Source organism: Silurus aristotelis (genome assembly GCF_946808225.1).
Source record: "Silurus aristotelis genome assembly, chromosome: 5".
In the NCBI taxonomy this organism is placed as follows: domain Eukaryota; kingdom Metazoa; phylum Chordata; class Actinopteri; order Siluriformes; family Siluridae; genus Silurus; species Silurus aristotelis.
In genome coordinates this window covers 26346312-26369909 of record NC_139578.1, presented here as the reverse complement: position 1 = coordinate 26369909, position 23598 = coordinate 26346312, and the positions used below count along the sequence as shown (strand labels likewise).

Here is a 23598-nt window from a genome sequence, read left to right as displayed (position 1 = left end):
GGACTTGGCAACTGGTCATGGTTGAGGGAAATCTGAATAGAGCTATGTACAGAGATATCCTTCATTAAAACCTGTTCCACAGTGGACCTAAAGATGCTGAAGATTCCTACATGACAATGACCTTATCCTAGAGTGGCCCAGCCAAAGCCCTGACTTAAACCCTACTGAACATCTCTGGGGAGACCTGAAAATGGGTGTCCACTGACTTTAGAGGATTTGCCATAAAGAATAGCAAAAGAATAAAAAAAATAAAACATTCCAGGTGTGCAAATCTTGTTGTGTCTTATCCAAAAAGACTCAAGGCTGTGCTTATGTACATGTGATAGTTCAGTTTTTTATCAAATAAAATTACAGTACTGAGGTAGTGAGTGTAGATTATAGAGGAAAATATCAATTTGAAAGATTGTAGTATCACACTACAACATAACAAAAGTGAAAAAAGTGAAGGGAGTCTGAATATCTTCCAAATGCACTGTAAATGATTGAGTCACTAATACTGAAGTAAATGTAGATCACAATTTTAAATACAGACGCAGACCTACACATAACCAGCTTACACTGTTTATTCAATTATAGTGTGTTTCTCTCTCTCTCTCTCTCTCTCTCTCTCTCTCTCTCTCAGGAATCCCCCTGCCACGCCCCCTTCGGAGGCTGTCATATCCCGGGATTTCCTTACGCATCGCGCTCCTGCTCGCGTGCGTGCCCCGCCCGCTCGGAGCTGCTCGCAATCGGGCTTCATGAGGAGCAGCTGAGGCTCATTTCCGTGGCCCATCACACCACCTATATAAACCCCACACTCACACCCTCACGCGGGCCGTTATTGTGCATGTACGTGTGTGTATGTGTGCCTCTGTGCAGGTTCCCTGTGGTGCTTCTCTCCGCGTATGCTTCTCCTGCTACGCTCCGTCCCTTCCCGGACTCCGCGTTCTCTACACGGTAGCGTGCCTCTTCCCCAGCGCACCTCGGATAACCGACGTTTTCCCGTCGATGCCTCCTCGCCGCGCTTCCTCCCTCACGCTCCGTGGATCTAGTATTTACGAACTGCCGTTTACCGGATTATCCCGCGCTGCGGGTGTTTTGTGTTGGCTCTGCCTTTTTGTTTTCATTAAACACGCCTGCTTCTACTTCCGTCTCCGCATTCGCCGCGTGACTCTCTCTCTCTCTCTCTCTCTCTCTCTCTCTCTCTCTCTCTCTAATGAAGTAGTGATTATATAGTTGATATGCATGACTGAATTTGTGTGTTTATTCTGTTTTCCTTATTGTTCATCTTTGGAAATATTAAAATATTTTCAGCAAATAAACAAGAAAAATGTGTAAAGATGCAAAATAATGCTAGAAATAACTGAGTATAATCTGATTATACTTTTAAAATAAATAGAAAACCATAATTCTGACCTGCACATTCTCTCATTATGTCTGCATGCACACACACACACTTTCTCTAACTGGAACCTCAGTCTTTTTACACTCGCACTCACTTGGTTTTCATTTCACGTCACATCAGTGCTGCTCAGCCGTGCTCACACTGTCCCTTTATCCTCAATAACATCACTTACATAAGAGTTCTCTTTATATAGGTGTGTAAATATTACTATACTGTGACTCTGCTCACATGTTTGTGTGTTCAGTGTTGTGCAGAATCACTCAACAGAAAGTCTCTTACTCACCAGTAACTTTTAGTGAAAGTGCATCACTGTAGTGTGTGTAGTAAACTGGGTTTCCTCTTCCAGCTCTGCACCAGTACTGACCTCCATCAGAGACTCTAACTGGAATGATTGAGTAGTGATTTTCTTTACTCTCAGTCTCAGGGCTCTGTGTGTGTTTGCTCCAGTAAAACTTCCATCCTTCAGACTGCAGATTCAGTGCGCAGTTCAGAGTCACTGAGTTTCCTGTCAGAACTTCTTGAAGGTTTGATGTGAGTACAGGTTTGGGTTTTCCTGCAAGAAAAATGTAACAGAAGTTTAGAGTTTGAAATACAGTAATCACTCTCCTATCACGAGGGTTACATTCCAGACCCCCGTCTGCGATAGGCGAAGTACAGTACAGTGCATCTTAAGTATCTTATGTATATCTTAAGGCTTTATAAACCATCCCAACACTTATAAACCTTTCCTCTGCCCTTTAACACTTTCACTATTCTAATTTTAATATTATTCATATAAAAAATTTCTATATGGGCACTCACCAGTGGATATTTTTCTATATTTTTTTTATATTGTTTTTTTATCTTTTAGGCTAGAAAATGCTAATTTTACTGCAAAAATAATTAAATTAACTCTTAACAATACTACCAATATACCGCATAATCCTACGATACAGCGAAAGACCGTAAAAGCTGACCTGCGATGTGTTGAGGGATTACTGTAGCTTTTCCCCAATAATGAAACACACTGAAGCTAAACATTTTTAATTCATAATTACTTTTCTTTTGTTTAACAAAATAGCTAAAATAGGATTATAATAGCTATATCGAATTAAAATGACTGATCAGAGTTGTGGTCAATTAATAACTGCTGTGTAATTATGTGTCTGTTTTCTTTATAACATTTTTAAATCTAAAGAATAAAATATTTTGGTTATTTATTAGTTATTTAGGAAAAAGTGAGACCAACAGTAACAGTCTGTATATCTCAGTCTACCTTATTCATATTAAAACCATCAAATCCTTCATTATTTTTGGAATGTGTGAAAATACCACACAGCATATTGCATCCTGTAATTACAGTACATATGTGTAGCTTAAATGTACTTCTGATGAAGCAGCATATGTTATGTAGTCTTGTCTCAGGGAGAAGTCTTGCTAGGATTCCAAACATTCCCCAGAACTCCACATTCCATAATTCTCACTAAAACATTCATCTCTAAAATGTTGCATATGGCTCTAAGTACATCTCTATCAGAACACATCCTTATGCCAGTCTTCACTTGGTCTGAAAGTCAGTAGGTGAGTCAATACAAAACAATAAATTAACAAATAAAACATCATGTAGTTATGACCAAAAAATGACCATATAAACGTGTCACATAATGAAGCGGAAAAAGTGGATGCAATTTTAAAAAGGTTTAGATTTAAAGTGCATCAGGGCAACAGTGTGAACTCTTTTTATGGCTGAAAAGTTCCCCCTCTGCATATAGTCATCTGGAAGGTGATGCAAATTGTTACTCATGAACGTGAACTCATGAAACAGACATACAGAACAGTAACATGTTTCATGCTATAAAGATGTTCAATAAAAATGGCAGCATCACATTTACAATTGCAAATTTACTGTAAAAAACATGAAATGAGCAAATTAACACATCTATATTTACTCTTCAACTTATAACCCAGCCATTAGGGTTGCATAAGCCAGTATACTCTTAGTGCCGGTCCCAAGCCCGGATAAATGGGGAGGGTAAAACGTGCCAAATCAAATATGCAGATCACAAAACAAAATTTCATACCGGCACAAAATGACACAAAATGCGCCAGTTAATTGTGTGCATCATAATAGATTCGACTTCTTTTTTACTACTGATTCATTTCTGAATAACTGTGTTTGATATCCTGATTTCTTGACTACTGATCTGTAGAAACAATGAGTCTTAGCGAAACTAAAAGTAAAAGATTCACACTCACACAAGGAATAACTGACTATCAATTAATTAAACTGATGAAATAAATAAAATACTAGAAACAAAAGCTCTGCCATACACCTCCTTTTTTTAACACCACACACATGTACACAAAGCTTTGTGTTTTGCCTAAACATCAATTATATTAGTTAGTGTGTCAATAACTTTTCTAAATTATGGTGGAAATGTTTAATTAATCTGTATAATAAATCTGTTCGTGACGATAAGCACTATGCCGGTTGTTTGTCTGCATTCGAGCACAGGTGAGGACTCGTTCGAGTTGCAAACGGTGGCGTTGGAGATGGAGGCATTGGAGAAACAGATTCGCGAGCTGCATGTAAAGCATGCCCGGCTGCGAGAGCGGAAAGCGGCGCTGGAAACATCCCGGGCGGACGCGCACTCATCCCAGGTAAACTCCCGGGTTGAACCTAACGCTCCCAGCACATCAACTCCGCGTGCTTCTCGGCCCAGGCCCAGCGCACCTACAACTCCGGCACCGGTGCAACATGGACCCTGGATGCGGCTGCGGCGGAAGAGACAAGCCAAGCCCCGATCGAGGACGTCTCCACCTCCACCACCGGCCTTCGAGATCTCGACCGAGAACCGCTTCGTCCCCCTCCGCGAGACGGAACGCGACACTGTTATTCTCGGAGATTCCATCGTCCGGCATGTCCGCGCTACCCGAGCTAAAGGTAAGGTGCACACTCGCTGTTTTCCTGGTGCTCGTGTTCTGGATGTCGCTGCGCAGGTACCTGCGATCCTGAACGAGAACTTCGGAGCGGTTGTTCTCCATGCCGGACCAAACGACACCAGGCTGCGGCAAACAGAGATCTTAAAGAGGGACTTCAGGATCCTGGTGGAGACGGTACGCAGCACATCACCCACAACGAGGATCATTGTGTCAGGACCTCTTCCCACTTACCAGCGAGGGGCTGAGAAGTTTAGTAGACTTTTAGCTCTAAATGAATGGTTACAGTCATGGTGTCGAGAACATAAACTTCTCTTTGTTAATAACTGGAACTGTTTCTGGGAGCGTCCTAGGTTCTTCCGCCCTGATGGCCTGCACCCCAGCAGAGTTGGAGCAGCAGTGCTATCAGATAACATCTCTAGGATACTTCACACCATCTGACTGGTAAGACATCAAGAAATCTTCAACTATAAGAACACGCATACTACAGACCAAATAGTTACAAGTTCACACACAGCCCAGTTTATAGAAACCGTATCTATTCCTCGTGTAGTAAAACCAAGAATTACATACACAAGATCCAGAAATAATCTTATTGCAGTTAAAACTGAAAAATGCCAGATAAACAAACACAACAAAGTTCTAAAGTTCGGTCTTTTAAACATTAGATCACTTGCACCCAAAGCACTGATTGTAAATGAGATGATCACAGAGAATAATCTCGATGCACTCTGTCTCACTGAGACCTGGATTAAACCAGGTGATTATATGGGTCTAAACGAGTCGACACCGTCAGGATATGTTTATAAGCATGAGCCTCGTCAGACTGGTCGTGGGGGGGGTGTAGGAACCATTTATAGTGCTTATCTTAATGTTAGTCAGAGATTAGGATTCAGCTTTAAATCATTTGAAGTGCTCGTTCTGAAAATTGCACTTTCAGACATGCATAGAAAACTCGCTCTGGTCACCGTGTACAGACCCCCAGGACCCTACGCTGATTTTCTTCATGAGTTTGCTTGTTTTCTCTCAGACCTCTTGATCAGTTTTGATAAAGTGCTGCTTGTAGGAGATTTTAATATTCATGTAGATGATGCAAACGATGCCCTAGGATTATCATTTGTCGATTTACTAAACTCTTTTGGAGTTAAACAAAACGTCACCAGACCAACCCACCGTTTTAACCACACACTAGACTTAATAATATCCTACGGAGCAGACGTCCAAAGTGATGACATCACAGACCATTACCTCATACTGTACACACTACCGGTAGAGCAGATTAGCCGTGTTTCACCACGGTATCGACCTGGTAGGACTATTATTCCAACCACTAAGGACAGATTCATAAATAACCTGCCTGATTTATCTCAGTTTCACATTAAACCCATAAATGCTGATCATCTTGATGAGATGGCGAACAACATAGACCTTATCCTCACTAGCACTTTAGACACTGTTGCCCCTATCCGGTTAAAAAAGGTTCGAGAACAAGCACCTGCACCTTGGTATAATAGTCATACGCATGCCCTAAAGAGAACAACACGTAATCTGGAGAGAAAATGGAGGAAAACTAAATTGGAGGTATTTAGAATTGCGTATAAAGACAGTATGCTCAGCTACAGACAGGCGCTAAAAGCTGCTAGAGCTAAACACCTGAGCAAACTCATAGAAAATAACAAAAACAATCCCAGGTTCCTTTTCAGTACAGTCGCTAAATTAACAACAAATCAGGGATCTGAAAAATGTGTTCCATCACAGTTTAGTAGTGAAGACTTTATGAATTTCTTCACTGAAAAAATGGATAACATTAGAAAAACAATTGTGGCAGTTCAACCTCTGACAGCATCTCCCGACACAATCGTACTTACAACCCCACAACTACACTGTTTTACATGTATAGGACAGGAAGAGCTGTATGATGCTATTATGAAAGCTAAATCAACAACATGTCAGTTAGATCCAATTCCCACTAAACTACTGAAGGAAGTGTTATATACAGCTGGTGAGCCTCTTCTCAATATTATTAACTCCTCACTATCGTTAGGTCATGTCCCTAAATCCCTCAAGTTAGCAGTTATTAAGCCCCTCATTAAAAAACCTAATCTGGATCCAAACACGCTATCGAATTACAGACCAATTTCAAATCTCCCATTTATGTCTAAGATTTTAGAAAAGATTGTCGCTGCCCAATTATGTAACCACTTGCAGGAGAACAATATCTTTGAAGAGTTTCAGTCAGGTTTTAGGCCCCATCATAGCACAGAAACTGCTCTAGTTAAAATCACTAACGACCTGTTTTTAGCTTCAGACCAAGGCTACATCTCCCTATTAGTTTTACTAGATCTTAGTGCTGCGTTCGACACTATAGATCATGATCTTCTCCTCGATCGCTTACAGAATTACATCGGTATTCAGGGACAGGCATTAAGCTGGTTTAAATCCTACCTGTCCAATCGTTACCATTTCGTAGATTTAAATGGAGAGCTATCCAGGATAATGCTAGTAAATTATGGCGTGCCACAAGGGTCAGTTCTAGGACCCCTGCTTTTTACAATATACATGCTTCCGTTAGGAAATATTATTAGAAGGCATGGAATTAGCTTCCATTGTTATGCTGATGATACCCAGCTATATATTTCATCCAAACCAGGCGATACAGCTCAATTAGCTCGCATAACTGAGTGTGTTGAAGAAATAAGAGATTGGATGACCCATAACTTTCTGCTATTAAATTCTGATAAAACGGAGATTTTGCTCATCGGCCCAAAAAATAGTACACAGAAGCTCCAGCATCTCAGCCTGCATTTAGACGGTTGTTCTGTAACTACTAGTTCAACGGTAAAAGACCTGGGAGTTATTTTAGACAGCAACTTATCTTTTAAAAATCACATCAATCAAGTTACAAAAACAGCCTTCTTTCACCTTAGAAATATTTCTAAGCTAAGAAATATGTTATCTATATCTGATGCAGAGAAGCTCGTCCATGCGTTTATGACCTCTAGAATAGACTATTGTAATGCATTACTAGGTGGATGTCCTGCATCATTAATAAACAAGCTTCAGTTAGTTCAGAATGCCGCAGCAAGAGTTCTTACTAGGTCAAGAAAATACGATCATATAACCCCAATCTTATCGTCCCTACATTGGCTTCCTATTAAGTTTCGAATAGACTACAAACTACTGCTACTCACTTATAAAGCACTAAATGGTTTGGCTCCCATGTATCTATCCAGTCTTTTAACACGCTACAATCCGTTACGCTCCCTGAGATCTCAAAACTCTGGGCTTCTAGTAGTTCCTAGAATAGCAAAGTCCACTAAAGGCGGTAGAGCATTTTCACATTTAGCTCCTAAACTCTGGAATAGTCTTCCTGACAGTGTTCGGGGTTCAGATACACTCACCCAGTTTAAGTGTAGATTAAAAACATATCTTTTTAGCAAAGCCTACACATAACACACATCACATCATAACCTTGTGCTCCAGAACATCTGATCACATCACATTATCAACTTGTGCTGTTAATATCATGAACAGCAGCTACGCTAATTCCTCTCCACTGCTTCTCTTTCTCTCCCCATCCCGAGGCTTCCTGAGGTTTGGCCAGCTCCAGTCACGTCCCACCTCGTGAAGATTATGGACCTATGGATGATCATGGAGAAGTAGATGCCGAGTGTTTAAAGGCCCTGGCATGGAGAAGCTGATGCTGGATCTATGATGATCACAAATTGTTCTGTATTGTTGAAAGATTTATGATCAAACTCTTGATGTCACCCATATGAGGATGGGTTCCCCTTTGAGTCTGGTTCCTCTCAAGGTTTCTTCCTCATTACATCTAAGGGAGTTTTTTCTTGCCACTGTCGCCATGGCTGCTCATCAGGGACAAACGCACACCATTCACCTTCACTGTTGTTTTCTGTAAAGCTGCTTTGAGACAATGTCTGTTGTGAAAAGCGCTATACAAATAAACTTGACTTGACTTGACTTGAATTAGAATCTTATAAAACAGGTTAGAAATTATTATATAGTGTAACTTAATAGAGAAGAGAAACTGGCAAGGCAATAGGTGTGTGTGTGTGTGTGTGTGTGTGTGTGTGTGTGTGTGTGTGTGTGTGTGTGTGTGTGTGTGTGTGTGTGTGTGTGTGTGTGCATGTAGGATAATTTAATATTTTATCATTAAGCTGAAATGCTGTAGTGGCCTGTAATAAAGTTCTCTCTCACGTGTGAAATATCCATGTAAACTGTCACATGTGAGAGTGACAGTTTCCCCAATGAACACATTCACAGCTGGGTGTATTTTCACTACAGGCTTTGGTCTCGCTATACAAAGATAATAAATACATCAGTAAATCTTAACATTAATAAAGTATATGATGTATTTGCACAATTCCAATATTAATCAAATAATTTAATAATTTTTTTAGAGATTTGAAATGTAGAAAACATGACGTACCTTTCACTGTAACTGTAGCTGCAGCACTGAACTTTGACTCGTAGTTTCCCCTGAGTGCTTTGCAGTAGTATGTTGTTTTTCCTTCATTAGAGATGATCACACTGAGTGGGTTGGTATTTTGGGGTTCAGGTGATTTCTGGTTATCTTTATACCAGGAAAAGCTCCATCCAGTAGACTGCAGTTTACAGTTCAGAGTAACTGTTTCTCCAGTGTAGATGAAGCTCTGAGGATTCACACTCACAGTCGGTGTGGGTTTTACTGTTGATATAAAATTGTAAAGAAATCAGAGCTGCTTTTATTTTTGCACCATGTGTTTCATTTTTCAAATCTCTCTCTTTTATGAACAAATGCATTTTTTTATTAAAATATAAAGTAAATATTAAATGGAACACAAGATGCCAAAATACACAGATCTTTATTAGAAGAGATTTTGGGAATGTTTTGAAATGGTCTTTTTAAAACATTTTATGTTTTGCATACAAAGCAATAACAGTGTGTTTTCTTTACACCTCAAACATCATCATTAAAATGATATGAACACAGTAGACTACATTGGGGGTCTGAGTAACAGTCTGTATTTCACAGACTACCTTTATTACCTGATTATTTGAATATTTATTAATGCACATATTAAAAACACAATCTATAAATACCTAAGTTTACCATAGTTATGGGCTGCTTTATGCATCCATTTATTTCCATTATATTTAAGACTGTTACAAATAAACACTGGTGTTCTAAAATACTTGTATTTTTTATATATACTTGTAATGTTTATAAATCTTACAAATTATAAAATCAAACATCTGTAAATGCACTTACTTCATGCTTATTTTATTACAGTCTATAACATGTTTATAAGCAACATAAATAATATTTTTTGCTATTTTATTCCCTTGAGACATTTGTTGGTCAAATTGTTGAAATATTTGATGCTATAAAAACTCTACTGTATAATTGCTGGTCTGTGTTGCTTGGTGAAACTTTACATGGTGAATTATGAAAGTAAATAACTCCAGTTAGTGAACGTAGGGCTCTTTGGTACAGCTGATGTGTTATACAGACTCTGTGTTGGACTGAGATGTGATCTAGTTCTTGTTTGCATGATAAATGGGGTAAATTATGTTTATGTTAACTCCATTCATCAATACCTATTTAAAAGCTCTTTTCACTCATGTTCACTCAAGTTACAGATCTTTACTGTGAAGGTACAACAGTGAAACTTGACAGTACAAACTAAGAAACTACGATCATGACAGCAGGATCAGTCTGACTATTAGGTGGAAAACATGTTTCTCATAAATATCATTAATTTTCTAATAATTTAAAATAACATTAAATGAAAATTAACATTACACCATTTAAACAGTTAACACTTTTTGATGAATTCTGTCTTGTTCAGTAATCAAGGAAATGTGAGGCTTTAAGACAGAACAGTGAAAACTAAACAGACAGGAGGAAACTGTAATGTTATAATGAGACTCAGATTCAGTGTAGCTCATTTAAATTATCTGCACAAATCTAACATTTCTATAACATATATTGTGTGTGAAAATAACAAAAAAAGAAATGACAAACTCACCTGATACAGTGACAGTAACAGGATCACTTGTCTTTGAGATCTGATTGTTACTGCGTCTCCTCCCTCTGCAGGTGTATTTCCCTTTATAAGTGTCTGTAATAGAGCTGATACTGAACTCCTGTGTTGGGGGGTATGGGTGGTCTGGGTAGAATGCTTTATCATCCCTATACCAGTCATATATCCACACTAAGTCCCCTTCTCTCTGAAATTCACATCTGAAAGTCACTGTCTCTTTCCTGAACACGTGTGTATCAGGCTGTATTTTCACCACAGGTTTTGGACTCTCTGTAAAATAAAAATGTATTGTTACGTATGTTAAATCCCAACACCTTTATTTACATATGCAATACCATTTTAATACAAAATACAGAATATCTGCTGAACTGTAAATAAATGTAGAAGCTTTTTCAGAGCTGGACTGAGACTTTTTTGTCAAGTGTTATTCATGAAGTAAATTTAGATCACACTGTGTCTCAACTCTAAACATTTATCAAAAGGCTATAAAATGTAAATATTTTTCACTTGTGATACAGTGTTTGTATCCTGTTTTCCTGAATATTCATTTTCATTGCATGTTTCTGCATGCACCACACATGCGCGCGCGCGCGCACACACACACACACACACACACACACACACACACACACTTTATTCATTTATTAGTTTATAATCTCTCTTACACACTCTTTAACCGATCTCAATGTTCCAGATTCTGCTTTGTCCTCTTCACTTATTCACACTGAACTCAAACATTCTCCTGTTTTCGATACAGTAACTTTATAAAGCTCTTTATAGCCTCTGAGCAGTTTATTAAAACAGTTGTAGTGTTGTGCCAATTCATTTCTAGTTCACCTCACACCAGACCTGCTCAACGATGCTCACACTGTCTCACTTTAGCTTGTAAAAGCCATCAGTTTTAAGAATGAAAATTTTGTATGTGCACAAGTGGCCAGAATGGAATGAAAATAGCGATGGCCCCACAAAAGGTTTATTCACTGAATGGTTGTTGCACATGGCCAGATAAGACTGACTGACTGACTGACTGACTGACTGACTGACTGACTTATTTATTTATTTATTTATTTATTTATTTATTTATTTATTTATTTATTTATTTATTTATTATATTTTATTTTATTTTTTGAGAAAATCAACCCCATGCTGTTGTGCTTGTAGGGATCTAATTTACTGTTTTAAATATCATCTTTCTTCGTAAACATTATCCAATCCATTATACTTTTCTCCCTCTATACCCACTCCATTGGTGAAGTCATATCCTCAGATGGGTTCTCTTATCACTGCTATGCAGGGACACACAGCTAACTTTTCTTTCCCTCCATCAGATACCACAGCTTCCGCTCAGATCTCAGTATGCTTGACAGACATATCTTCATGGATGAGTGCTCACCAACTAAAACTCAACCCCAACAAAACAGAACTGCTGGTCATCCAAGGCGATTCATCTCCAGGTCAAGATCTCCAAATAACACTTCATGACTCTCTGCTCTCCCCTTCAGCTACTGCTCGTAACCTTGGGGCCAAAAATGGACCAGCGCCATCTTACCTCAGTGACCTCATCACATCTCGCACTGCACCACGCTGTCTGAGATCCTCCAGCACTGCTCGATTGGTACCACCTTCTCTCAAAATGAGAGGTAAGTACACTTCAAGGCTCTTCTCTGTTCTGGCACTGAGGTGGTGGAATGAACTTCCCCTAGATGTCCGTACAACGGAGGCCCTGACTATCTTCAAGAGACGATCAAAGACCTAGATCTTCCTGAAACACTTAAATAAACACTTTCCAAGTTTGCTTTGTGGAATTTTAGAGCTATATTTATATTAAGTGTGTAATCTTGCGTACCAGTGTAGATTTATTTATTGCTAGAGACTCAAAGCACTCTGGATAAGGGCGTCTGCTAAATGCTGCAAATGTAAATGTTAATGTAAATGCAATTGTACAAAATATGCACAAACTAATTAAAATGCTGCATCTAAAAGAGCATTTGAAGTGTAATGTTAATTAAATGCTTTCAGTTCACATGCATGACAAGTGGCTCTTGTAGTGATTAGTGACACAGATTGGCTATGCAAATTTCATGATTATTAAAATAAATGTTTATTAAAGGATATAAATCTGATAAATCTGGTAAGATGTGAAACAGCATTAAATGTCGTTGCAATCGTGTCTCTATTACTCTTGTACCTCACCACTGCCAGATTTCAGTTTTCTGTTTCTTTTTTGTATCTTGGCTTAACTTGGTATAGTTCTGGATGAATCCCATGCATTTAGGGATCATGCAAAAGGATAATAGGAAAAAATTATCACTGTCACATGGTGAAATCACAAAAATAGTAGTAGAGATACATATTTTTTTAACATTTTAAATGTAATGGGACACACATGTGTTTGTGTGACCTCCCAATCCACCTCTGGAATCTGGGATATGGCAGGTTATGTTGCATTTGTCAACGTCAGCACAAAATCTAAGATGGGTCAGCTTCTTCTCCACCTTCATTTGTCCTTTTGTTTCAAAATTATGACTAATCTACACTCAGTACCACATAATAGCAAATTGAGAACAGAATTCTATCACATACATACATATTCAGAACCTTGAAAAATCCACTTAGGTGCCTCCCAAGTCTCATGATTATTGCTGAGATGCTACTACACCTTGACAGGAGTCTACCTGCGGAACATTTCACTAATTGACATGATTTGGAAAGGCTCACACCTCACTGTAAAACAGACCTGGGCAAACTACGGCCCGCGGGCCACATCCGGCCCTTTGTACATCCCTGTCCGGCCCGTGTGAGGCGAATCATAAATTATAGTGATACACCAAAAATTCGGCCACAGAAAATTTTCGGCCGATATACCTAAATCACCGAAACAACACGGCAGAAACACAATTGTAATGACGCAATAAAAAAGCACAGCCAGCACACGGTTATCTGGATAAGAGCCAACATATCTGCGGTATGGACCTACTTCAATATCTCGGAGAAAGACCCGGACACGGAGAGCAATTTGCAAAACATACAATGATGAAATTTAAAGAGGGGGTGTATATGCAAAGAGTTTCTCAATGTCGGGTTTTATTTATCACCTGAAATCCATACATCCCATTTGCCATTCAAAATATGAGAATAATGCGGCACAGAAAAGAAGTCAATGCTAGCATTCGCACTCCGTCTGTAGCGGACGTTTTTAAAAAGGCAAGAAAGTTTTCCAGTGATGTGCCAAGGCAAAAGTCATAAAAAAAAGAATGTAAAGAATTAATTGCCTTAGATCAGTGGTCACGATTGACAGCTTGATCTTTGAAACATCCCTGTAGAGCCCGAAAATAATAATTATTATAATATAATAATACGTTCCATTCACTTAAATGGGCTTCCAAACGTTCAGCAGTCAATTATTTTCCGTATAACAGACCGTTGCTAATAATAATGTCTGTCTGTCAATACTATAAATGGTAACATATAAATAATAATAATTTATAATAATAAATAAAAAACATTCGTAATTGATTTATTCTTTAGATTGCAATTCATTGATTTTGGTAAAGTGAGGTTACCAATACTTTTTTTTGTTTTCTTATTTGACCAATACACCACAATTTCACATAAATATTTACAGAATAGTTTTATTCTTCTGATTATCAGTACCAGCTATTCAAAATATATAATTAAGTGCATTTTACAATGAAAGAAATTGAGCAGAATGAAGTTCAAGTCATCGTTGGTGTGGCCCTCTGACACAATTCAGGTTTCTTATGTGGGCAAAATAAATTGCCCACCCCTGCTGTAAAAGGCTTCACATATCAGAGCAAAAACCAAGCCATGAGTTTAAAGAAGCTGCCTGCTGAACTCAGAGACAGGATTGTTACGAGGCACAGATCCGGATAAGGCTACAAAACAATTGCTGCTGCACTGAAGATTTCCAAGAACACAGTGGCCTCCATAATTCTCAAATCTAAGAAGTGTGGTACAAACAGGCTCTGGAAAACATTTGTGTGGAGATTCAAGAAGGACAACCATCATTGCAGGCCTCCACTAATCTGTTCTTTATGGCAGAGTCGCTAGATGGAGACTTTCCTCGAACAAATTCCATGTAAACCTGCATGAAGTCAACAAGCACCTTAAGTTGATGAAACCAAAATTGAACTGTTTGGCCTCAATTCTTTACTTTAAGTCTGGAGAAAAATCAGGCACTGCTTATCACCTGCCCAAAATAATCCCAAAAGTAAAGCAAGATGGTGGTAGCATCATGTTGTCGAGGTGTTTTTGTGCAGCAGGGACTTGGCAACTGGTCATGGTTGAGGGAAAGCTGATTGTAGCTACGTACTGAAATACCATTAATAAAAACCTGTTCCACAGTGCTCAGGACCTCAATTTGTTCTGAAGATTAACCTCCTTACATGACATTGACTCTAAGCACACAGCCAAGACAAAACTGGAGTGGATTAGGGACAATTCTGTGAATATGCTGGAGTGGCCCAGACAAAGTCCAGACTTGAACCTACTGAACATCTCTGGAGAGACCTAAAAGTTTTTTTTCACTGACACTTCCCCATCCAACCTGACTGATCTTGAGAGGTTTTGTAATGAAGAATCTTGCATCATATCCAAAAAGATTTGAGGCTGTAATTTCTGCCAATAAACTAAAAGTATTGATAATGATTGATCCATAAACAGTAACCTACAACTTTCCCTAAATTAACTTAAAACAAAAAAACCTGAAAAAGAAAGTAATTCGCATCCATCATTATTTTTTTCATATATAACAAACATTTTTTACATTTGATTTTTGTTTCAGCGGAATATTTTAAATAAATGTAAATCACTAAAAATTGTATAAACAAAAAATAATGGCACCCATAACCTAATATTTTGTTGCACAGGTAAATACCACAGCTTTAGGATTCTCTATAGAAAAATAAACCCCACTGTGTGAAAAACTGACTCAGTACCAAAATGTTGATCAATTTAGATGAATGATTTTAATTATCAATGTCTGAATTTATGTTTGCAATTCTGTTTATCTGATTATTCATCTTAAAATATTTAAGTATTTAAAGTAAACAACAACAAAATGTATAAAGATGCAAAATAATGCTAGAAATAACTCTGTATAATCTGATTATACTTTTACATACATATATTTATATATATATATATATATATATATATATGAATCCATAATTCTGACCTACACATTGTCTCATCACATGTCTGTATCCACACACACACACACACACACACTTTCTCTAACTGGAACCTCAGTCTTTTTACACTCGCACCCACTTGGTTTTCATTTCACGTCACATCAGTGTTGCTCAGCCGTGCTCACACTGTCCCTTTATCCTCAATAACATCACTTACATAAGAGTTCTCTTTATATAGGTGTGTAAATATTACTATACTGTGACTCTGCTCACATGTTTGTGTGTTCAGTGTTGTGCAGAATCACTTAACAGAAAGTCTCTTACTCACCAGTAACTTTTAGTGAAAGTGCATCACTGTAGTGTGTGTAGTAAACTGGGTTTCCTCTTCCAGCTCTGCACCAGTACTGACCTCCATCAGAGACTCTAACTGGTCTGATTGAGTAGTGATTTTCTTTACTCTCAGTTTTAGGGCTCTGTGTGTGTTTGCTCCAGTAAAACTTCCATCCTTCAGACTGCAGATTCAGTGTGCAGTTCAGAGTCACTGAGTTTCCAGTCAGAACTTCTTGAAGGTTTGATGTGAGTACAGGTTTGGGTTTTCCTGCAAGAAAAATGTAACAGAAGTTTAGAGTTTAAAATGTTTTTTAGTGTTTTTACTCCACTAATGAAACACACGATTACAGTCTCTGTGATGAGATTCACTGAAGCTAATCAATTTCAATTTATAATCTCTTTTCTATTGTTTAACAAAATATCTAGAAGAGGATAATAATAAAAAAAAAAAACTGCTATGAGATTATGAGTCTGTTTTCTTTATAAAATTTTTAAATCTACAGAATATTGAGGTTATTTATTAGTTATTTAAGAAAAAGTGAGACCAAAAAGGTAACACTACACATATAACCTGAAAAACATGTTGAAAATGTTTATTTTATTTTTTCTCTTACAACAATCAATAAAATGATACGAGCAGAGTAGAATCTCTGCATACTCAGTAGAAGGTATATGTAACAATCTGTATATCTCAATAAATCTTATTCATTTTAAATCCATCAAATCGTTCATTATTTGGGAATGTGTGAAAAAACTTCACAGCATCTTGCATTCTGTAATTACATATGAATATCTTATATGTAGTTATAATGAAGCTACATCATTTCTGTTGTGTGAAGGTGGTGACTTGCGATGATTCCAAACATTCCACAGCACAGAAACTCCACATTCCATATTTCACACTAAAACATTCATCTCTAAAATGTTGCACATGGCTCTAAGTACATCTTTATCAGAACACATCCTTATGCCAGTCTTCACTTGGTCTGGAAGTCAATAGGTGAGTCAATACAAAACAATAAATTAACAAATAAAACACATCTTGTAGTTATGACCAAAAAAAGATTAATTGAAAGTGAATCAGGGCAACAGTGTGAACTCTTTTCATGGCTCTGCATATAGTTATCTGGAAGGTAAGTAAATATTTTGGCAAAACACACTTGCAGTACAGTTCACATGTTTTATGCAGTAAGTCTATAATGATGTTTATTAGAAATGGCATCAAATTTATAATAAGATTTTTAACAAACTTCAAATGAGTAAATCAACACATCTATATTTACTCTTCAAATTATATTTGCATCTTATAATTTTTATTATGTAACCCAGTCATTATGGATGCACAATCCAGTGCACTCTTGGTGCCGGTCCCAAGCCCGGATAAACGGGGAGGGTTGCGTTAGGAAGGGCATCCAGTGTTAAACTTGTGCCAAATCAAATATGCAGATCACGAATCAGAATTTCCTACTAGAACAGTTCGAGGCCCGGGTTAACAACGACCGCCACAGGTATCGTTAGCCAACAGGGTACTGGTGGAAATTGGGCTGCTGTTGGCTGAAGGAGGAGAAGGAGAGGAGGAAGACGTCTACAGAGACGGCAGGGAAAGGAGAAGTGGAGGAGAGTGGAGGTTCGGGTTGGTACTTTAAATGTTGGTACTATGACTGGTAAATGGAGAGAGAGAGCTGATATGATGGAGAGGAGAAGGGTAGATATGTTGTGTGTTCTGGAGACCAAGTGGAAAGAGAGTAAGACCAGGAATATTAAAGGTGTTTAAACTGTTCTATCATGGTGTGGATGGAAAGAGAATCTACATCTTGGAGCAACACGACTTAAAACACTTAAAACATCTCACTGGACCTGGTATATACTCTCTTACGATGTAGTTCATCACACCCAACATTACTCTTTTAGAAATTTCCTTCCCTTTGAAATTCAATTACTACTGTTTCAGTTTCCCTTCTGTTTCCCTCCACCCTAGATTTTATCCTTTGAACATTCATCATATTTCCTCCCTTTAAGTAGCTTTACACTCTTCTATATTAATGGTAAGGGGAACAAAAAAATCTTCCTCTTTTGGCTTGTTCTTTATTACATCTGACTAGCAAGTTTTCACCAGAAAGTAAAAAAAAAGAAAACTGAACTCAATATTTTCTATATCTTATTTATGATCTTTGTTAGTTTTAGTGAATTAATTTTGCTCACACCATATTGATCTTCAAATCTTATAATGCATTTTATACTTTCTCTACACTTTTTATCTGATTCTTCTACATCGCTCCTTTTCTTCCATCCCCCCGTTTATTCCTTACTTCTATCCAGCTATTACCTAAAGATCTTTCGTTTTCCTCTTCACTTCCTACCTCCATACTCCCTTCACTTTCCCCCCACTTAAACCTCTCTGGTCCATTCCTGGAGCACTTTTGCCTCTTCACAGTTCCTTCCCGGATTTCTTGCTCTCACACTGAGCTGATGTCTTGTTGTCTTTAAACACCTGGTGGCGCGGGAATAACAGCAAGATGGCCGCCGACCCGGAAGCGAAACCGGAAGTGTGCGCCGCGGAACCGGAAGTTCCTGACACTGGTTTTGTAATTTTCTTTCTAGAGCTGTATTTTTCAGTTATATTTAAGAAATATAGTTTTATTGCTGAATGTCTCTAGTCAGTGAAGGTGGGTCTCTTTTGGAGCAGCTGATGTGTTACAGAGACTCTGTTTCACTGAGATGTGCTCTAGTTCTTGTGTGTATGTTAAAGAAAAAACTAGTAAATGATGTGCTTTTGAAAGCTTGTGTTGAAAACCTGTGCCACAAACTGCACTCATCATTAGCTATTTAAAAAGTTACAGAGTTTTACTGGAAAAGAACCATGAAACAAAGAACATTGTGAAACTGTGAAACAATGAAATCCTATTTCAAACATGCAGAATCATGACAGTAGGAGCAGATTGAATATTAAGTGTAGTGTGTTTTTAAGTGTAGCATGTAGTATGTATGAATAATTAATAAATATAAAGTAACATTTTTAAATGGAATACAGTATATCACATATAATGGTTTATACTCTATGAGATGTGGACTAAACTATTCTACAAGCACTACTAATAATGTAAATGTATATGTAGATCACAATGTGGAGCTCCAGAGATTCACTTCAGCAGTATTTCACTGTTTCATTTAATAAAAACATCTTTACAAAACAAATAAATCAAAAGTCTTCTCTACAACACATCAAAATAAAAGTTTGGTTTAACTTGAACAAATAAAAAAAAAAAATCACAGTAAATATCTGTGGTGCAGCAGTGTTTGATAAAATAAATAATTATTATGTTTTCATTCTGAAATATTCCTGTTTATATGTCTTCAGTTTCTTACCACTATTTCTGTTAAAAAAAAAAATTGGATTACATCATAAATCCAGAAATATTATAAAAGAACCCCCCAACTGTTGTTCCCAACCTGTGTGAGATTTTTTTTAAGATGTATTTTTTCCACACTGTGGGAGTGAATGGGAGCCACCAACAGCTTGTTAACTCACATTCTAAAGTAAATTTAATGCTAAGTGTGAGAGGTGTGTGTGTGTGTGTGTGTGTGTGTGTGTGTGTGTGTGTGTGTGTGTGTGTGTGTGTGTGTGCTGCAAGTAAATATTGTAATGAATTCACTGTCACTGAATTGCTGCAGTTCCCTGTGATAATTTTCTCTGCCTCATGTGTAAAATCCAAAGCACACGTGTAAAAGCTGATGGAATGATTTATAGATTAATGGGGTAAAGTGCATATATTCATCTGTGTAATTGTTGATGCAACTTGTTGAACTCTTAGTTACAGTTTTGCTCAAACATCTCAAACAAATCTAAAAGCTGAAATCAGACAAATATTTTGCACAAGGTACAAAAATAAAAGTAATAAATACACACGTACCTGATACAGTGAGTGTAACAGGATCACTGATCTCTGATTTCTGAGAGTCGCTTCTCGTCCCACTGCAGGTGTATTCACCACTGTGAGAGTCTGTAACTGAGCTGATGTAGAGCGTGCTGTGATGTGTTGTGTCGTATAGGTTCTGTCCGTAATGTTTCTTATACCAACTGTATGTCCACTGAGTGTCTCCTCCACCATTTAGGTCACACCGGAAAGTCACTGTCTCTCCACTGAACACCTGCTTACCAGGAGTTATATTCACCACAGGTTTAGGTCTCTCTGTAAAAAAAATATATATATATTAAATTAAATATATTAATAAATAAAAGCATAATTAAATATGTAAAAAAGATAGATTAAAAAAACATGTATGTACTAACATAAGTAGAAACATATGAATATGAAATACTGTATTTCTGCTCGAAAGATAATGATGAAGCTCTACAAAGGAGAACTGATACATTTGAGCAAATACATACAGATGAACTAAATGTAAATCACAATATGAAAATCTGACTTAAACCTAATATTAATGAAGTTACTGTTCTGAAACTTTAGATCATTTACACTATTGACTGATGGCTGAATCACAGGCTGTTTGCTATTCAGGCTTCCTGACTATTTATCTTTAGGAACACTGAGTCTCATCAAGAGAGCAAGAAATTAAAGGTACAGGAGACACAATAATGCAGGCAATGACTAATTAGTAGAATTTGATTACAAGAAATGCTAGAAAAACTTGCTTAACAATACTTCACAGCAAACAAACAAGCAAACAATGATAACAACAGACCCAAAACAGCAGGTTGTTTATACCAAAGGTTCTCAAAGTTCCATATCCTTGGAAAAGTGTAAAATGATTTTGGAGCTCTATGATAACTGTGATGCAGAAAATGTGGACGAATCACAGAATCCAGATATAAACATCAAATTTTACTAAAATAATCCAAATAAATTTGGATTACATCATAAATCCAAAAATATTATAAAAGAAACCCCCTGCTGTTGTTCCCAACCTGTGTGAGGTTTTTTCTTCTGCTGAACACAAAATAAAATATGTTCTGGTATTTTCTCCATACTGTGGAAGTTAATTGAAGCCACCAACAGTTTGTTTACTCTCATTCTAACCAAAATGTCAATGCAAAGTGCTATAGGTGTGTGTGTGTGTGTGTGTGTGTGTGTGTGTGTGTGTGTGTGTGTGTGTGTGTGTGTGTGTGTGTGTGTGTGTGTGCTGCAAGTAAATATTTTAATGAATTCACTGTCACTGAATTGCTGCAGTTCCCTGTGATAATTTTCTCTGCCTCATGTGTAAAATCCAAAGCACAAGTGTAAAAGCTGATTGAATGATTTATAGATTAATGGGGTAAAGTGCATATATTCATCTGTGTAATTGTTGATGCAGCTTGTTGAACTCTCAGTTACAGTTTTGCTCAAACATCTCAAACAAATCTAAAAGCTGAAATCAGCCAAATATTTTGCACAAGGTACAAAAATAAAAGTAATAAATACACACGTACCTGATACAGTGAGTGTAACAGGATCACTGATCTCTGATTTCTGAGAGTCGCTTCTCGTCCCACTGCAGGTGTATTCACCACTGTGAGAGTCTGTAACTGAGCTGATGTAGAATGTGCTGTGATGTGTTGTGTCGTATGGGTTCTGTCCGTAATATTTCTTATACCAACTGTATGTCCACTGAGTGTCTCCTCCACCTTTTAGGTCACACCGGAAAGTCACTGTCTCTCCACTGAACACCTGCTTACCAGGAGTTATATTCACCACAGGTTTAGGTCTCTCTGTAAAAAAAAAGAAAAAAAAAAAAAAATTATATATATATATATATATATATATATATATAATTTAAATATATTAATAAATAAAAGCATAATTAAATATGTAAAAGAAATAGATTAAAAAACATATGTATGTACTAACATAAGTAGAAATTCCATGTAAACCTGCATGAAGTCAACAAGCACCTTAAGTTGATGAAACCAAAATTGAACTGTTTGGCCTCAATTCTTTACTTTAAGTCTGGAGAAAAATCAGGCACTGCTTATCACCTGCCCAAAATAATCCCAAAAGTAAAGCAAGATGGTGGTAGCATCATGTTGTCGAGGTGTTTTTGTGCAGCAGGGACTTGGCAACTGGTCATGGTTGAGGGAAAGCTGATTGTAGCTACGTACTGAAATACCATTAATAAAAACCTGTTCCACAGTGCTCAGGACCTCAATTTGTTCTGAAGATTAACCTCCTTACATGACATTGACTCTAAGCACACAGCCAAGACAAAACTGGAGTGGATTAGGGACAATTCTGTGAATATGCTGGAGTGGTTCAGACAAAGTCCAGACTTGAACCTACTGAACATCTCTGGAGAGACCTAAAAGTTTTTTTTCACTGACACTTCCCCATCCAACCTGACTGATCTTGAGAGGTTTTGTAATGAAGAATCTTGCATCATATCCAAAAAGATTCGAGGCTGTAATTTCTGCCAATAAACTAAAAGTATTGATAATGATTGATCCATAAACAGTAACCTACAACTTTCCCTAAATTAACTTAAAACAAAAAAACCTGAAAAAGAAAGTAATTCGCATCCATCATTATTTTTTTCATATATAACAAACATTTTTTACATTTGATTTTTGTTTCAGCGGAATATTTTAAATAAATGTAAATCACTAAAAATTGTATAAACAAAAAATAATGGCACCCATAACCTAATATTTTGTTGCACAGCTAAATACCACAGCTTTAGGATTCTCTATAGAAAAATAAACCCCACTGTGTGAAAAACTGACTCAGTACCAAAATGTTGATCAATTTAGATGAATGATTTTAATTATCAATGTCTGAATTTATGTTTGCAATTCTGTTTATCTGATTATTCATCTTAAAATATTTAAGTATTTAAAGTAAACAACAACAAAATGTATAAAGATGCAAAATAATGCTAGAAATAACTCTGTATAATCTGATTATACTTTTACATACATATATTTATATATATATATATATATATGAATCCATAATTCTGACCTACACATTGTCTCATCACATGTCTGTATCCACACACACACACACACACACACTTTCTCTAACTGGAACCTCAGTCTTTTTACACTCGCACCCACTTGGTTTTCATTTCACGTCACATCAGTGTTGCTCAGCCGTGCTCACACTGTCCCTTTATCCTCAATAACATCACTTACATAAGAGTTCTCTTTATATAGGTGTGTAAATATTACTATACTGTGACTCTGCTCACATGTTTGTGTGTTCAGTGTTGTGCAGAATCACTTAACAGAAAGTCTCTTACTCACCAGTAACTTTTAGTGAAAGTGCATCACTGTAGTGTGTGTAGTAAACTGGGTTTCCTCTTCCAGCTCTGCACTTGTACTGACCTCCATCAGAGACTCTAACTGGTCTGATTGAGTAGTGATTTTCTTTACTCTCAGTCTCAGGGCTCTGTGTGTGTTTGCTCCAGTAAAACTTCCATCCTTCAGACTGCAGATTCAGTGTGCAGTTCAGAGTCACTGAGTTTCCTGTCAGAACTTCTTGAAGGTTTGATGTGAGTACAGGTTTGGGTTTTCCTGCAAGAAAAATGTAACAGAAGTTTAGAGTTTAAAATGTTTTTTAGTGTTTTTACTCCACTAATGAAACACACGATTACAGTCTCTGTGATGAGATTCACTGAAGCTAATCAATTTCAATTTATAATCTCTTTTCTATTGTTTAACAAAATATCTAGAAGAGGATAATAATAAAAAAAAAAAACTGCTATGAGATTATGAGTCTGTTTTCTTTATAAAATTTTTAAATCTACAGAATATTGAGGTTATTTATTAGTT

At 37.1% G+C, this 23598-nt stretch overlaps 2 protein-coding genes across 7 annotated transcripts in view; one reads left to right on the top strand and one right to left on the bottom strand.

Annotated features, from left to right (window-relative positions):
- LOC310726646 (basement membrane-specific heparan sulfate proteoglycan core protein-like) overlaps positions 1 to 23598 on the bottom strand; it is a gene marked incomplete at its 3' end in the record, with an annotated part of 183800 nt that overhangs the window by 25455 nt on the left and 134747 nt on the right. The window contains 7 exon segments of the mRNA XM_083542389.1: positions 1668 to 1937; positions 8754 to 9011; positions 10336 to 10620; positions 15832 to 16101; positions 19745 to 20023; positions 21262 to 21540; positions 23071 to 23340. Coding sequence (XP_083398515.1) covers positions 1668 to 1937; positions 8754 to 9011; positions 10336 to 10620; positions 15832 to 16101; positions 19745 to 20023; positions 21262 to 21540; positions 23071 to 23340 — 1911 coding nt within the window.
- The window catches only part of LOC310726884 (uncharacterized protein), a 200766-nt gene continuing 181073 nt past the window's right edge, over positions 3906 to 23598 (top strand). For 2 of the 6 annotated variants that reach the window (XM_083542936.1, XM_083542933.1), the window contains exon 1: positions 3906 to 4747. In XM_083542936.1, coding sequence (XP_083399062.1) covers positions 3917 to 4744 — 828 coding nt within the window. In that variant the 5' untranslated portion in view covers positions 3906 to 3916 and the 3' untranslated portion in view covers positions 4745 to 4747. Of the gene's footprint in view, positions 4748 to 5243; positions 5398 to 6347; positions 6524 to 23598 lie in introns of those variants that run through there. The other 4 variants (XM_083542938.1, XM_083542937.1, XM_083542934.1 and 1 more) reach the window with 4 other exon arrangements.